This window comes from Podarcis filfolensis (assembly GCF_964270895.1).
Source record: "Podarcis filfolensis genome assembly, chromosome: 5".
Lineage (NCBI taxonomy): Eukaryota > Metazoa > Chordata > Lepidosauria > Squamata > Lacertidae > Podarcis > Podarcis filfolensis.
In genome coordinates this window covers 54,046,661-54,062,177 of record NC_139608.1, presented here as the reverse complement: position 1 = coordinate 54,062,177, position 15,517 = coordinate 54,046,661, and the positions used below count along the sequence as shown (strand labels likewise).

The 15,517-nt window shown below is 39.3% G+C and overlaps 1 protein-coding gene across 1 annotated transcript; it reads right to left on the bottom strand.

The window, feature by feature from the left end:
• Window positions 1-2,407: 2,407 nt before the first annotated feature.
• On the bottom strand, window positions 2,408-15,291 carry LOC310763972 (scavenger receptor cysteine-rich domain-containing protein DMBT1-like). The gene is made up of 10 exons (XM_083617072.1): window positions 15,255-15,291; window positions 14,172-14,213; window positions 11,651-11,789; window positions 9,998-10,194; window positions 9,117-9,161; window positions 8,326-8,361; window positions 7,863-8,041; window positions 6,283-6,674; window positions 5,234-5,517; window positions 2,408-3,713 (listed from the first exon to the last, which is right to left on the bottom strand). The coding sequence occupies exons 4-10, from the start codon at window positions 10,071-10,073 to the stop codon at window positions 3,565-3,567; spliced, it is 1,161 nt and encodes a 386-aa protein (XP_083473198.1). The 5' UTR covers window positions 10,074-10,194; window positions 11,651-11,789; window positions 14,172-14,213; window positions 15,255-15,291; the 3' UTR covers window positions 2,408-3,564.
• Window positions 15,292-15,517: the final 226 nt, after the last annotated feature.

Here is a 15,517-nt window from a genome sequence, read left to right as displayed (position 1 = left end):
CAGAAATCGGAGTGGTTATTGGTCATGCTCTAGATCCAAATCCGAAACTCTGCCTTGTCTTCGTATCTGTGGGAACCTTATTAGATTCCTCTTGGTTTCTGCTAGATTGGCCATCCCTCAGGGCTGGAAGGAAGTCACATCCATTACACTGGAAGTTGGTATAGAAAAGCCTTGTACACAGCTGTTTCAGAAAAGTTTACTCGCCACCTAAAGGTACTGAGAAGTGATGCTAAGATAGAGGACTTTGCTGCCATCTGGTGGACCTTTGTTACACACATGAACAAGCAACATTTGAGACTCCTTATTCCTGTAAAATATGACTTTATTTGGATATACTTCTAATTCTTTGCAGTACTTGACTCTCTGTTGTTTTTTTAAAATAATTTTTATTAACCGACCAATCAAATCAAATCAAATCACATAAATTCCAAATTACAAAGCCGAATTTTAAATTTTTTATTGGGGGGACCCATATTTCAAGTTCCGAAGGGGATTCCAATCATCTTCTTGCTGCTGCGTTAATATCCACAAATCTGTCCAAATAATGTTCATAATTCTATCCAGTCGTATCTTGCTGTTCCCACATCTCCTCTTATTCATATATTTTTCTTTTTTCTTTATGATCTCTTCTGATAATCTCCTTAAGCAGGTAAACACCAGTTATAATCCTGTGTGAATTTTTCCGTTTGTCCAATCACCATATCGAGATGGTTTCCATATATCATCACTTCCATAAATAAAAGCACTCTTTCCATCATTAATCTTCGCAAATCTGTCGCCTTCTTTAGTCCCTCTGAGGAGGCTTGCCCACAATATGAAAACAGATCCATTCCTCTTCCCAGACATAAGTCTTTTGACAGAACTTGCCAAAATGGCAACGCTATTTTTTACTGCGTCATCCCAAAGCTCTTATACTTTCCACGATCTCCTTAAAACATGCTTTTGGTTAGAAAATTATCTCCACACAGTCTTAAATCATCAGCTTAGGTCATTTAAGCGGCATTTCTGACTTGTGGGGGGGGGATTCTTGGTTAATCACATAGATAAAAGAAAGGAAAGTCCCCCCCATCCAGTCCCGTTGCTGACATACCGAGCCTTGGTGTGTCTTCTCATGATATATTCCTGTTTATCCGACCCGTCTTCTTTCTCAGAGATCTCTTCAATTAGCAGTCTTTACTCCCCATTCTTCCTTGAAATATGTGCATTAGCTTCCTCCTAATTGTTTCTTTTGAAGTTGCTGCAGCTAGAGGCGCGAATCAGAGACAGCGTCCAGGAGCACCAAAGTCCACACAAGGGCTTTCTGCCTAGTGCCCCCACCCCCTCAAATTCGGGGGTGGTATAGGGCACAGCAGGCGAGGGCAGTCCCCCCCCCACTCGCTTGGGGGGCCCCGGGAGGCTGCTTACTCCCATCACAGCCTCTTAATTACCTCGTGTGGGTCGGAGAGATGTTATTATCGGCCATCTTCCAATGCGCCCCTAGTGGCCCCCCGCAGTACTTGACTCTCTGACTCCTCCTTTGTGCCAGGGCACTTAATGACTTCAGTTTTTGCATTCTTATACTTCTGTGACCTACCACTCACTAGCTTGTCTTTGTATATGCATCTTCCGTTTCACATGGCCTCCTTAGTGGCTATGTTTTGCTAACTTCATAAGGGTTTTTCCTCCTCTATTATGTCTTTGTTGCTTAACCAATTAGAAGAAATAGAAAACAGGCTGCAGGTTCAGCTTTGGTAATAAAGTGTTCTGTTGGGAATTCATTTCTGGAACTAACTAATCATGGAGAGAGAAAATATGTGAAAATCCGTAGAAAGGCAACATACTCTAGGGGTATTCCATACTATGCTTTGGAGCTGAATACAGAACATGTAGCGTAAGGCAGAGTAGAACAATGCACAGAGGACAGGTAGCTATATAGAGATGGGTGAGCCTGTCAGTTTCAGTTTCTCATTTTTCCAGTCTTAAATTTAGCCCTCTACATTGCCACATCAGGGTGTAATTTTTTAAAAGAATGCCCTCTTGAAAATTCACCAGCATTTAAGTGCAAATTGCTCCAAATCTATAGATTGGTGGATGGAATTTTGCCTAATACCCACTTTCTCCAATGGAATTCCCCCTAATACATTACATTTTTAAAATTTTCAATAGCACATGCATTTGTATGCACTTCATGCTAGAACATGTGTTCTGTATGCATTATTTAGCCAGAGAACTGCATTGCAAAATTCAGAGAAATGAACATTTGGAAGAATGGCAGTGTCATTTCAGAAAGTGCAAATTAGTGAGCTTGCCTTTAAAAGTGAACCGAATGATATTTCTTCCCCATCCCCAGGCACCTTGTGCCAACCATGTATTTCCTTTGACCATTCAAAGTTGCTAATGAGATGAGACAATAAACAGTGAACACAGGTAACTTGCAAAGATGTAGTAATTTTATTGCAAAGTAGTTGGCAGCAAAATGCAACTTCATATAATTTGGCATTACATGGATGAAACAGATTTTTCTATTCCTGAATACATCATAAAACCCTATAACTATCTGTTCAGTTTTATGGGCCACCCTTTCCTTGGGAGTTGCTTGAGATTATAATTCTGTTCTTATTATTCTGTCAGTCACCATGTGGACTCCGAATGCCTCTTTACCTTCAGTTAGCAAAATGCAACAACAAACCCTGAATCTGTTTTATGCTTCCTACAAATGATGGGTTTGTTATTTGCATCAATTTGACAGCATGAATTGCCACATGAAAGGGTAACGTGGTCATCTGAAATTTCTCCCAAAGCACAATGGGGCAAAGCAGTAGTTTGCTTTTCAAAAGAAGCAGAAATAGCATAATGTAATAGTGACAGAGAAAAGTTGGATTGTGAGATCCTTTGCTTAAGTAATTAACAAAAACATCCTAGGATTTAAACTAATTGTAAGATAAATGGAACTGAACATGAAATTCTCTGACTTAATTGGCTGGTGAATCAGGCCATAAGCCAAACTGCTTGTGTACATTTGTGACAGAGATTCCACACTAGTCAAAAGTGAATATCAAACTTATCATTTCAAAATCGACATAGCTGGAGCATGTTCAGCTATGTATTATGAAGCACATTTCCTATGTCTGTTTCCAATGATTCCAATAAACTTCAGCAATTTGCCTTTCAGCTCCTAAATATTAACTGAAGAGTCGCAACAAATCCTCCTTTGAAATATAGTCCTGATGCATCTCAGACATATGAAGTTGGCATGTATAATATGTATATGTAGAATGGTTTTTGGAAGTACAATGGAACTTAACTATATCCATAGAAGATGGGGGGAATGTTTAAAAGGAGAATGAGAGCAATTCCACAATGCCATTAAGTCAAAATAGCTGGATATAGGCAATGATTTTGATCAGAATACATATTTGATCCTGGTACTTTGATTGAACTGGGCTGTGTTTTAATCTACCAGTAAATGTGCCCAACTATAGATGTGCCTGTCTATGGATTTAAGTTTCAGAAATACATGCTAAAGATGCAGTTTTTGTTTTTGTGTAGGAAGTGCTGAATGTATATCTTGCTGACACATTGGTATCAGTAGATTTGGTGATAGTTTTTCCTTCTCAGTTTGCTGCTTATAAGTAAGCCAGACAGAACAAAGACAATGGCTGCCAAAAGTACAGTAGTAACAGCAAGTGGGCTGAGAGCTTCTTTCTTTTCTAGATTCATACTCTTAGCCAGTTCTGTAAATAGAATAAAAAAACACAGTTTGGAACAATTTTTCAGATAATGTATGTATGTATGTATGTATGTACGTACGTATGAAATTTCTTACTTGTTCTTCCCCATAAGATCCCTGGGCAAGTTACAGCAATATAAACATACAAGGAAAACACTTTGTACCTTTCTCTAAATGTATATATATTAGTTTTGTTAGAGGGCAAATTCGTCTTTGAATGGCAACAACTGCTTTGAAGGCAGAAGGCTCAGGTCAAATTCCTGGCATCTTCAGATAGGGCTGGAGAAGACCTCTGTCTGAAACCCTGGAGAGTCACTGTGAGTCCATCTAAAGAACTCTGAGTTAGATTGACAATTGCCTGGCTTTGTCTAAGGCAGCATCCTATGTTCCAAACATAAGAGTCAATTTCTTTATTCTGCCCATCTTTACATTATCTTTCCATGCATCAGTGGCATGTGACTCTCAAAAAGTTGCCCATTAGGGAAATGCTACCCGAAGAGTGGAAGCAACACAGAATGAGATTTCATTGTGTGATGTTACTATGCTTTTGGCAGGCAAATTAGGAATAAATATTGGTTTTAATATTATTTAAACAAAGTAGTAGAATATTTTAACAACACTTTGTTCTTGAGTAATTAGTATTTCAAGATACTTCGGAATATATTTTGAAAATCATTATTCCACCGCCCAGATTGCTTTGGGTGGTGGTGGGAGTTTGCATCTGAGAGCACTCGGGGGGGGGGGGTGACAGAGCCTTTTAAAAGCCCACCTCCCCTCCCCTCCCCCTCTGTTTTATCAGGCACTCACCCTCTCTCCCAACCTTCATCACAGTATGATTTGCTTCAGGGCCAAGTAGGATTTTTGGGCCCACCTGCCTTGTTCTGCAGCTGGAGTTTTTGCCTATGCCATACTTTAAAGTGGGATGGGAGACTGTTTAGGTGCAGTGCCTTAATACTAGGCTATTTTGGCTGACAGGTTCATCTGGCTCTTGACTGTTCTGCTTGCGTTATAGGTTAATCTGACCATTTGAGTGTTGTTTTTCCTTAAGGTAATCTTTGGCACAGAGGTGCCACAAGGGGAACTTGATAAGGTAGCTTGGTGATCCCTTTAGGCTCCATTTGAGGTGACTGTTTGTTTCTGAGGCCTGCATCTCAGGTCTGCAGAGCTTGGAGATAGGAGAGAGACTTCTTCTGAAGTCAACTAGCCTCATCCACCTGGAGTTTGGGGGTCCAAAGGGGTGGTGGTGAATGAAGGCCTCCCAATTCACCGTCAGGGTGTGGCTGGGGTAAGGAGTAAACAAAATGGTTTACCTTTGACCCAGCAAGGGATTGGTTTGTCTTATACCTACGTGATTTCCTGATTTGTTCATTCCCACACCTATACTTTCCCTCCGCAAATTTGGTTTAATGTTCAATAAAATGGTAGTTATTCAATGCAGCAAATGTGCCCATGCATTTATTTCAATTCTGGTCTGCAATCATCAGGAAAAAAGTAGCAAAAAAAGGAATCAAAAATAAAAGTTACCCTGTCCTTTGTCTTCAATGGTTTCTTTATGCAGTTTGACTGGTCCCACAACCACATCCACTTTATCCTGAAGTTTTTCTGTATCCCTCTTCCTTCTAGTTAAACATCCCTGGTAGCATCGGGATGAATAATCATGTGCCTGACACACTACTAGTTTGCATTGCAGATAAATTTGATTGTGTTCATAAAGAAACTTAAAAGAGTTGAACTTGAAACGAACTTGATTGTTGCTTGAGTTAAATCCGAGTTCACTCAGATTTAAGAAGGTTGGGTCTCGCACACATCTGAAAATAAAAGAACCAAGTTTGTTTACATAATTACTTTAGATGAATCCTTTATGGAGTTCTGAAGTATGTTATCTTTGGTGACTAAAGACCATGCTGGAGAAGGATGAGAAGAAATATCAATAAGTGACAAAGCTTCAAGTTAGAAAATTCTGAGCAGACAAAGGAAAGTACTTCACACAGCACAGCACATTGTTAAACTTTGGGATTCACTCCCATAAGATGTTCGTGGAGGATTCAACTATCAAGGTACTAGTGATGAAGGCTCTGCTTTGCCTCCATTGTCAAAGACAGTATGCTTCTGAATACCAGTTACTGGGAAGCAATTGGGGAGAGGTCCTGCATGCAGGCTGGCCATTGCAATAACAAGTATTTGCCTTCCTTGCTTTTGTCTAAGACTCTTTGACTGATGACACAATGAGTTAGTAGCAAACAACCATATTTATTGTTATATTCGGGAACAAGTAATAGCAAGTAGGCTCTGTAACTCTTTATAGATTTTCTTAAGAAATATGTCAGAATCAAAAAGTGAATTTCAGAGTCAGTTTGAGAGTAAAGCAACTCCACTTGTTCATACCACAAAGAAACATTTAAGTACAATCCTATATGTGCCTATGCAGAAATCCAATTGAGCTCAGTATGGTTTATTCCAGATGAGTGTGAATGGCATTGCATGCTTAGTATTAACTCTGCTGTCATATAAGCCAAAAGGAAAGCCCTTCTTCTAAGTGGATATCTAAACATGTTTATCTAAAATATACTCACCCATTCTTGATTAAGTCATAGGTCAGAGTTCTGAAGTCACCAGGGTATGGAGATGCTACACATGTGTCTAGAAATAGTACTAAGTTTGGATCAGAACTGTTGAGAGTAGCTTGGAGATAGAGAACCTGGTTGAGGTACACGAAGTATGGAAAACTGAGAACTGAAACGTTGAAGGATGAAGATTCATAGAATGAAAGTGCCACACTGTAGTTGCCAAGTTTTCTTTCAGTAATGTCAATGGAATTTTGGGCAACAAACATCGTCTCTACAACAGTCATTGCGTTCATTTCACACATAATATGAAATTGGAAGTTTTTCCTTCTTGTAATGATATAACCAGTGGCTAATGTCTTGATTACGTTGGAATAGGTGATGGTGTCATTATTTGACTGCTAAAAGACAGGGGAGAAAGATCTATGTCAATAATATTTGTAAATTAGGACCTGTCATATAAAACACACCCAATATACTTAACCACTTTAGAATGTGCTGATATTTCAGACTTATTACCATTAAAAAACCACCTTATATAATCTGGAATTTTACTGTATTCTCACTGAAAAAGTTGAGAAAGATAAAAGTATATAATGCATTCAGTAGTTGAGAAGAGAAACACAGAAAAGTGCAGAAAGATTGCTACATCTTTTAATTCAAATTAATATACCAACAAATATCTGACTTTTATGACATTTATCTTTAAAATGCTATGGGTTTCTTTAAGAATAACTGAGTTTATTTGTTTGTTTGTGTGTATTAACATGACGGGTTTTGTCCTCAGAAGTGAAAAAGCTGAGCATAATGCAAAGCATTCAAAGGGCCAGGCAGCGTGATCATAATGCTACCTCTAATTTACTGGCTTTTTAAAAGTGGAGGACAATCTCGGGAACATAACGCTTTCCCCCCGCCTTATACCACTTACTCTTTCTGGAGCAATTTCCCCACTCCTGTATTTCCTATGATTAACAGAAATGTCAGGAATTACCCACAATACGGTCTGCTTTAAATGGTGTGGCATATTGCTGACACTTGCTATTTAACCCAAGTTCTGAAAGTGGTAGTTTCACGTCTGAATTAAACACATCGTTCAATGGTGTCAAAGTCTATGAAGGGCAGCGCTGACATTTCCTAGAAATATAGTTGAAAGAAGAAGAGGAAACTAGCTCCATGGCAGAGTGGAGAAGAGGCAGCATGGATTTCCCAAGGCTCTCTCTAAGCCAGATCATTCAGATGTTATAGCCAAAAGGTGGGTGAAATACTTTTCCAAACTTTAAACAGCAGGGTAATGTTACAAAGATACGAACCAGATAACAGATAATGTGCAGTACCCAATGTGGTACTGAGTAACTAGTTCCATCATTGCAAGGATTTAAGCTTGTGCAGCAGAACTTTCCCCCCTCCTCTGACCACAACCCCTTAAATCTCTTCTGGGGTTTCCAACAACCCTGAAATAGATTTGAGGAGGGTGTGAGATGTGCAGGGAGAGGATAGCGGAGAAGTTCCATAGCACATGCAAAAATCCTTGCACAAACAGAACAAGTGCATTGGATACTGACAATATTTTTAAGAACGCATTGTCTTACCTTTCTTACTGTGCCACACCCACTATATGGTACCTCGAAGACCACATAGTCTTGAGTAATCTGAGGTGTGCAGAAGGGGTCTGAAGTATTCAGGGATACTTCGCTTGCATTGTAGCCCAGCAACCCAAGATAGTCCCTGCTGATGCGTGCAAGCATGTATTCTCCGGAACACGAGAGCGCTGAATGGGGCACATAGAAACCATATTAAATACTGTAATGTTTTTTACATTTACTTATGAGTAGGGGCAACCTTGGTGAATGATATGTCAGGCAAGCGGGGGCTTGTTTGAGCTCATAAAGAAGCTGCCATGGAACGGCTTTACCACGTTTTCAGAAATTTGAAGTATTTGGAATACTCAGTTTCAATGTTTCCTTTGAACACACAGACTTTTCAGCTAGGCAACCCAAATCAGCAAAATCTGCAATTTTCACATGCATGTTTTAGGGAGAAATTGGAACTTACTTCTTGCAGGAACTGGTGCTAAACTTGTAGGAAGAGCTGTACAAATGAAAAACAAAACAAAAGGGAGATCAATTTGTGTCTAATTAGCATTTAAATGGTAAAAAGTTGGGAAATTGTAGTCACAACATTGAGTTCTGTGCCCTCACCTGCTACACCCTTCCACCATGACAAAGACCATTATACAAACAATCAGTGTTGCTTGTACTCCGTTTTGTTGGGATTTAAGTATATGAAAAATGTTCTTTTCAGAGTGCCTCTACTGTGTAATCTAATGCCATTCCCTGAGGAGTAAAATCTACTGCTTCTTTTCCACAACAGAGAGAAGATAGCAAGTGGTTTCAGATATATCTTTGGTGAAGAACAGCTTCCCTGGATCTTGAGCATGCAATCCTCTGCAAGCTCAGAGGTGCCTAAATCATACAACTGTGAAAAGAAGCATCTAGTTTCTTTGAGTGTCATGTTTAACCATTTGCCTTATTACCTAACAAAAGACACAGAAGAAAAGGAAAAACATCTTATCAGTTGTTGCTTCACTAGCACTTGATTCAAATGTTAAGTCTATTAAAGGAACCAAAATAAATAGTACAGATATTCCACTGAAGATATCGAGATCCCAGCAGTCATCTATCCAGTAACCTAGTAATATATTGCAGATATTTTTCATTGATTGGTCATCAGTGTGTGTGTGCACGCACACACACACAAACACACACACATTAATCATACAAGAATACAATTAAAGGGAGAGCATTTAAAATGAATGACATTAAAGAAAAAGAACAAGGTCTTACCAGCTGTTGATTCATTGAGAGGTGGTTCAGTAGTTGTTTCTGTTCCTATTTAGGTAAACAAATAGTACAATAAAAGTACTATTACACTGATGTTAAGATCCTAGCAGTAATATATCCAATAACCTAGGAACATATGGCAGCTATTCTTCGTTGACAAAAGTCACCAGTGTGTGTGTGTGTGTGTGCGCGCGCGTGCACACACCTTATTTATACAGCAAAAAAATATCAATACAATTAAAGGGAGAACATTTAAAGTGAAATGCAAGTAAATCAGGATGCTTAAAACATACAAAAAGCCTGGTGGAATAAAATATTCTCCTACAACATTAACAAAAAAAGGTGTCAGTGGCGAGATGGTGCTTCAGTTGTTGCTAAAGTGAAGCATTGCCTTATTCTTCAAAGTGTGCATGTCAAGGGGCTAGAAATTTTAACATGGCAGAAAATTGTGCATTCAGATCTTACTTTGGTCCCTCATAGGAAAAATACCTTTGATCTATCCAACTGCAAACTGATACCATTCATGCAAACAGGAAAAGTTAAGCAAAGTAAATATCCTATTCATCTCTGGATAGGTCACAGAAACTGTGCCATAATCCGACCAGCCTATGGGTTTGTATATTGGTATGATCCTAGACAAAGGGTGGGGAGCCTGTGGCCCACCCAATGTTGCTAGATCACAACTCACATCATCCCTGATCTTTGCCTATGCTGGCAGGGATTGATGGGAGTTGGAGACCATCTGGAGAACCACAAGTTCCCCATCTCTGCCCAAGACATATGTTGATTTTCAGCTTACATTGCATCCTCAAACCAGAACAACATTAATCTAACACAACAGATAGTAGAAATGTCCTAGAACTAGATAAATAGATAACTCTTACTTAGTGGAATAGAATAGTAAGAAGCATAAAACCCATCTCCTGAGTAATATGAATCTCTGTGCAGCAGAATAGTCATTGTGTTGGAAGTTGATATGTAGGTATAGTTGAGATAGATGCCAGAGCAAGTTCTTCCAAGAATAGTGGAGGCATACGGGTACCCATCGAAGATCACAATATATTCTTTATTGCAGTCCAGACTGTATAAAGGTAGGTCAGCAAGTCACTCTTTGTGTATAAAATTATGCCATCATTTCATACATTAGATTTTCACATTAAGTAAAGAAATGTTACATAGGTTGCTTATATATGGGGGTTCAATTTCATAATGGGTCACTATCACAAATGATTCACTGGCAATAGCGTTGTCGTTCTTTACTTATCAGGGTTTCCCTGGAAATAATAAATCCAGGAGGGGGCAGATATGGGCTGGCATTTTGATGACAATGACAATGTTTGGACACTGCAAATCACATGTACATATGAGGAGCAAAGATACCACATTGAACATTCAAGTGAACATTCAAGCACCCTTTGATTCTCTCTTTGGTGACACATATGCCAAAATATAAAGGTAAATACATAGATTCAGTGGAGCTGACCTGAATTCCGAACATATTAAAGTAATGTTATGATTGGTTCTGCCTGTGAGAACCCCACCCTACATCTATGATACTATGGAGATGTTTCAGTAAATGTCAGCTGAGTGATAAGCTAGGTGGCTGATGAGGCTCTCAGATGTATCCCAGATTAGCTCAACCTAAAAGAGTGGCATGCCTATGTACATATCAAGGTCATGTCAGACCTCTGGCCCATTACGTCCAGTACAGTCTGCTCCACCTGGCAATGGCTTTCCAGTGTCACAGTTATAGGTCTTTCTCAGCCTTGCTCCTGAAAATGCCCAGAATTCAAATATTCAAATTTACAAATTTATTCAAAGAATTCAAATATATATGCATACAATTTAACCACTTTGCTATTGAATGATGTCTCCTCTGGCTGGAACAGCATAATTTGCTTTAAAGACAAGATTCACAAAATACTTGTCTTTTTTACTCATCTTTCAATGCCTCAGTGAAAGGGCCTGTCTTTCATATTTCCTAAGAAAGCATTAAAAAGTGGACCCTTTTGTTTTCAGAAAAGGGCCAATATCTACCACTTGTAGAGTTTGTAATAAAAATGTGTTTATGATGTATTTTCTTTGGAAGGTTTTTAATTTGTATGGGATTTCATCTCGTGTAGGGCAGAACCGCATGACCAGTTAGCAGGATTTAATCTGATGGCTATCACATGCTAAGTTTGTTGGATAGAATCAGGGTCCCTCATGCAGAGAGTTCTGCTTGTGTTCAAGTGAATACAAGTAGAAATTCTATGCAGACCCTCCCTGTGTGACACAGAGAAAGTTGGAGGCTGAGAGGGAAGGAGCAAAGCAGACAGCCAGGTTAAGGGCAGGGCTTGCTTAAACATTCTGACCTCCCTACATAGTTTGGTGCTTACAAATTCAGGCAAACACCTCAGCACATCTATCTTTTCAAGCACAGAGAAGAACAGCCACCCATAACCTATTAAAGTCTTCAGGTAATGACAAAACCATGAATTAACATCATGTGCAGGTGCCTGTGGAAAATGGGAAAACATTCAGTTCCTTACACTTACCTAATATAAGAAAACTGGAGAACTATTTGTCTATCAGGGCTCACTTGAATTTCCCAGCTACACTGTATAATGGCACCGTTTCCAGGATAATATGGTCCAGAGAAAGATCCATTTGGAAAGTAGAGAGAGCCACCACATACTAGAAAACACAATATTTTGTGCATGTAAGCCAAAATAGAATTTTGTACAGAGAAATGTGAAATGAAATCCATCTTAATTTAAAATCTTCCTCCCTCCCTCCCCCAACTTGATTGCATTAACTCTCTCCTTCTGTTATTAATAAGCAAATAATTGGCCCTTTTAGGTTGAAGCTGGAGGCCTCCAATATCCTTGCCCCTATTAAATTACTAATATATTTGTGGGCAGGATGTTTTTAATGCATTTCTCTTTCCTCTTGGTTTTACTTCATCTCATGGGTGAGAGTTGCTTGTCTGTTTCGTTGGTTGTAAATCACTTTGTTGTTAAATAGGTTAATTAATTAGTTATCGGGTAGTTAAGGTTTGGTGAGCACCCTTAGGTACTTTTCTTTGCCTTGCCTTCTGAGTTGTGAGACCCACTGACAGAATAAGAAGTACCTTTGAGGCCAACCTGTAAAACCCCATCTAAGTTATGGGGCTTAAGGTGAAATGATGCCTCTTATTCTTGTCAGAGTCGGTTCACCCTGTTTGCTATTTGAAGATAGTATTGTGCACTTTGGTTCCCTTCAGCAGATCTGTTGTGTTAAATTAAATGTGGCTCATTCCGCCCAGTCTGTGAATCTTATTTCCCTATGTGGTTACAAAAGATGTTTCAAGCATGCAGACTTATGCTTACATTCTACTTACATTCCATTCAATTTTCCAAAATCTTTATTCAAAAGTCTGTTCAATTTCTTCTTTGTTTTGAAATAATGACTCAGTTACCATTGGAACATATATCACGAATGCTTTCAAACTTTCAAATATGCACTAGCAATAACACCTAAGAGCTCCACCCCCCCATTCGTAATCAATTTCCCACTATTTATCTTTCATACTTCATGCCTATTGAGAAAGATTCAGCCTTGTAATGAAAAAGTAGGACTCACCAATAGGAGTAGGAGCTGTTCAAAAAGAAAGAGGAACATTGATAAGCATTGGTAAGTAATAGACATGCCACTATTATCTGTTAATATTCATCAGTATTTTTACCCAATGAACCCAGCAACCCTGTGCCCCTTGAGGGAACTTCCTTGTGGGCCACAGAAATAATCAGATCTCCCTCTGTCAGAGCAGAGGGAGATGTCTGAGGTTGACCTTGGTTCCCTTCTGTAGATTTGTAGTGTTAAATTAAATGTGGCCCAGTTCACTCAATGTGTGTGTCTTATTTCCCGGTGTGGTCACAAAAGAAGTTTCTACATGCCGACTTACGCTCTATGACTTTAGTGGTCAGTTCTCCAGTTGTGGACTGAACTAGTAAGAAAGAACAGAATCGATCAGATTGTGGTAGAATGTGTTAATATTAAGCTAAACATTGAACAACCAGACCTTCTCTCCATGGAACTCTGACAACTGTAGCTTTGAGAGGGCGATGAGGGCCTCCTAACAATTCTCCACACCCTTAACAAGCTAAAATTCCCAAGAATCTTTGGGGAAAGTATCTGTGGAACAAGTGGCCATCCTTGTAGTAAGGGCCTGAAGGTATACTACTCAGTATAACTAACACTGGATATATTTTAGTGGACCACCAAACCCAAGAAGCATCTAGCCTCAGCACTACTGCATCAGGATAGAAATGGAAGATTTCTAAAAAGCTGATGGTAGTTTGTTCCTAGAAGAAAAGAAATGGGGAACAAAGTTGTAACCAAAAGCCAGGTTGCTATGCCATGCCTAATACAGCTCACTACAAGATATCTATCGCTTCCAGTTACTTACACACAAACACACACACACACACACACACACACACACACACACAAACACAGACAAATAAAATTTCCATTCAATTTTCCAAACTCTTTTTCAAAAGTTGGTTCAATTTCTTCCTTGTTTTGAAATAATGACTCAGTTACCTTTGGAACATATATCACTAATACTTTCAGACTTTCAAATATGTACTAGCAACCACACCTAAGAGCTCCCCCCCCCCCAATTCTTAATTGATTCCACACTATGTATCTTTCATACTTCATGCCTATTGAGAAAGATTCAGACTTGGAATAAAAAAAGTAGGACTCACCAGGAGGTGTAGAAGGAGCTGTTCACAAAGAAAGAGAAACATTGATATGCATTGGTAAGAAATAGGCATGTCATTATTATCTATTAATATTCATCAGTATTTTTACCCAATGAACCCAGCAACCCTGTGCCCCTTGGGGGAAACGTCCTGTGGGCCACAGAAATAATGAGATCTCCCTCCATGAGAGCAGAGGGAGATGTCTGAGGTTGACCTTGGTTCCCTTCTGCAGATTTGCAGTGTTAAATGAAATGTGGCTCAGTTCACCCAATCTGTGTGTCTTATTTCCCTGTGTGGCCACAAAAGAAGTTTCTACATTCAGACTTACACTGTGTGACTATAGTGGTCGGTTCTCCAGTTGTGGATAGAACTAGTAAAAAAGAACAGAATCGATCAGATTGTGGTAGAATGTGTTGATATTAAGCCAAACATTGAACAACCAGACCTTCTCTCCATGGAACTCTGACAACTGTAGCTTTGAGAGGGCGATGAGGGTCTCCTAACAATTCTCCACACCCTTAACAAGCCAAAATTCCCAAGAATCATTGGGGAAAGTATCTGTGGAACAAGTGGCCATCCTTGTAGTAAGGGCCTGAAGGTATACTACTCAGTATAACTAACACTGGATATATTTTAGTGGACCACCAAACCCAAGAAGCATCTAGCCTCAGCACTACTGCATCAGGATAGAAATGGAAGATTTCTAAAAAGCTGATGGTAGTTTGTTCCTAGAAGAAAAGAAATGGGAAACAAAGTTGTAACCAAAAGCTAGGTTGCTATGCCGTGCCTAATACAGCTCACGACAAGATATCTATTGCTTCCAGTTACTTACACACACACAACTTCCATTCAATTTTCCAAACTGTTTTTCAAAAGTTGGTTCAATTTCTTCCTTGTTTTGAAATAATGACTCAGTTACCTTTGGAACATATATCACGAATGCTTTCAAACTTTCAAATATGTACTAGCAACTACACCTAAGAGCTCCACCCCCCCCAATTCTTAATTGATTCCACACTATGTATCTTTCATACTTCATGCCTATTGAGAAAGATTCAGACTTGGAATAAAAAAAGTAGGACTCACCAGGAGGTGTAGAAGGAGCTGTTCACAAAGAAAGAGAAACATTGATATGCATTGGTAAGAAATAGGCATGTCATTATTATCTGTTAATATTCATCAGTATTTTTACCCAATGAAGCCAGCAACCCTGTGCCCCTTGGGGGAAACGTCCTGTGGGCCACAGAAATAATCAGATCTCCCTACGTGAGAGCAGAGGGAGATGTCTGAGGTTGACCTTGGTTCCCTTCTGCAGATTTGCAGTGTTAAATTAAATGTGGCTCAGTTCACCCAATCTGTGTGTCTTATTTCCCTGTGTGGTCACAAAAGAGGTTTCTACATGCAGACTTACACTGTGTGACTATAGTGGTCGGTTCTCCAGTTGTGGATAGAACTAGTAAGAAAGAACAGAATCAATCAGATTGTGGTAGAATGTGTTAATATTAAGCTAAACATTGAACAACCAGACCTTCTCTCCATGGAACTCTGACAACTGTAGCTTTGAGAGGGCGATGAGGGCCTCCTAACAATTCTCCACACCCTTAACAAGCTAAAATTCCCAAGAATCTTTGGGGAAAGTATCTGTGGAACAAGTGGCAATCCTTGTAGTAAGGG

Bases quoted from the DNA above. Each gene is read 5' to 3' on its own strand.
- LOC310763972 (XM_083617072.1), bottom strand. From the start codon at position 10,073: ATGACTATTCTGCTGCACAGAGATTCATATTACTCAGGAGATGGGTTT. The intron at 5,518-6,282 runs GTGAGTATATTT...TTTTATTTTCAG, and splicing joins TATGACTTAATCAAGAATGG to ATGTGTGCGAGACCCAACCT. The intron at 3,714-5,233 runs GTAACTTTTATT...TTCTATTTACAG, and splicing joins CATTGAAGACAAAGGACAGG to AACTGGCTAAGAGTATGAAT.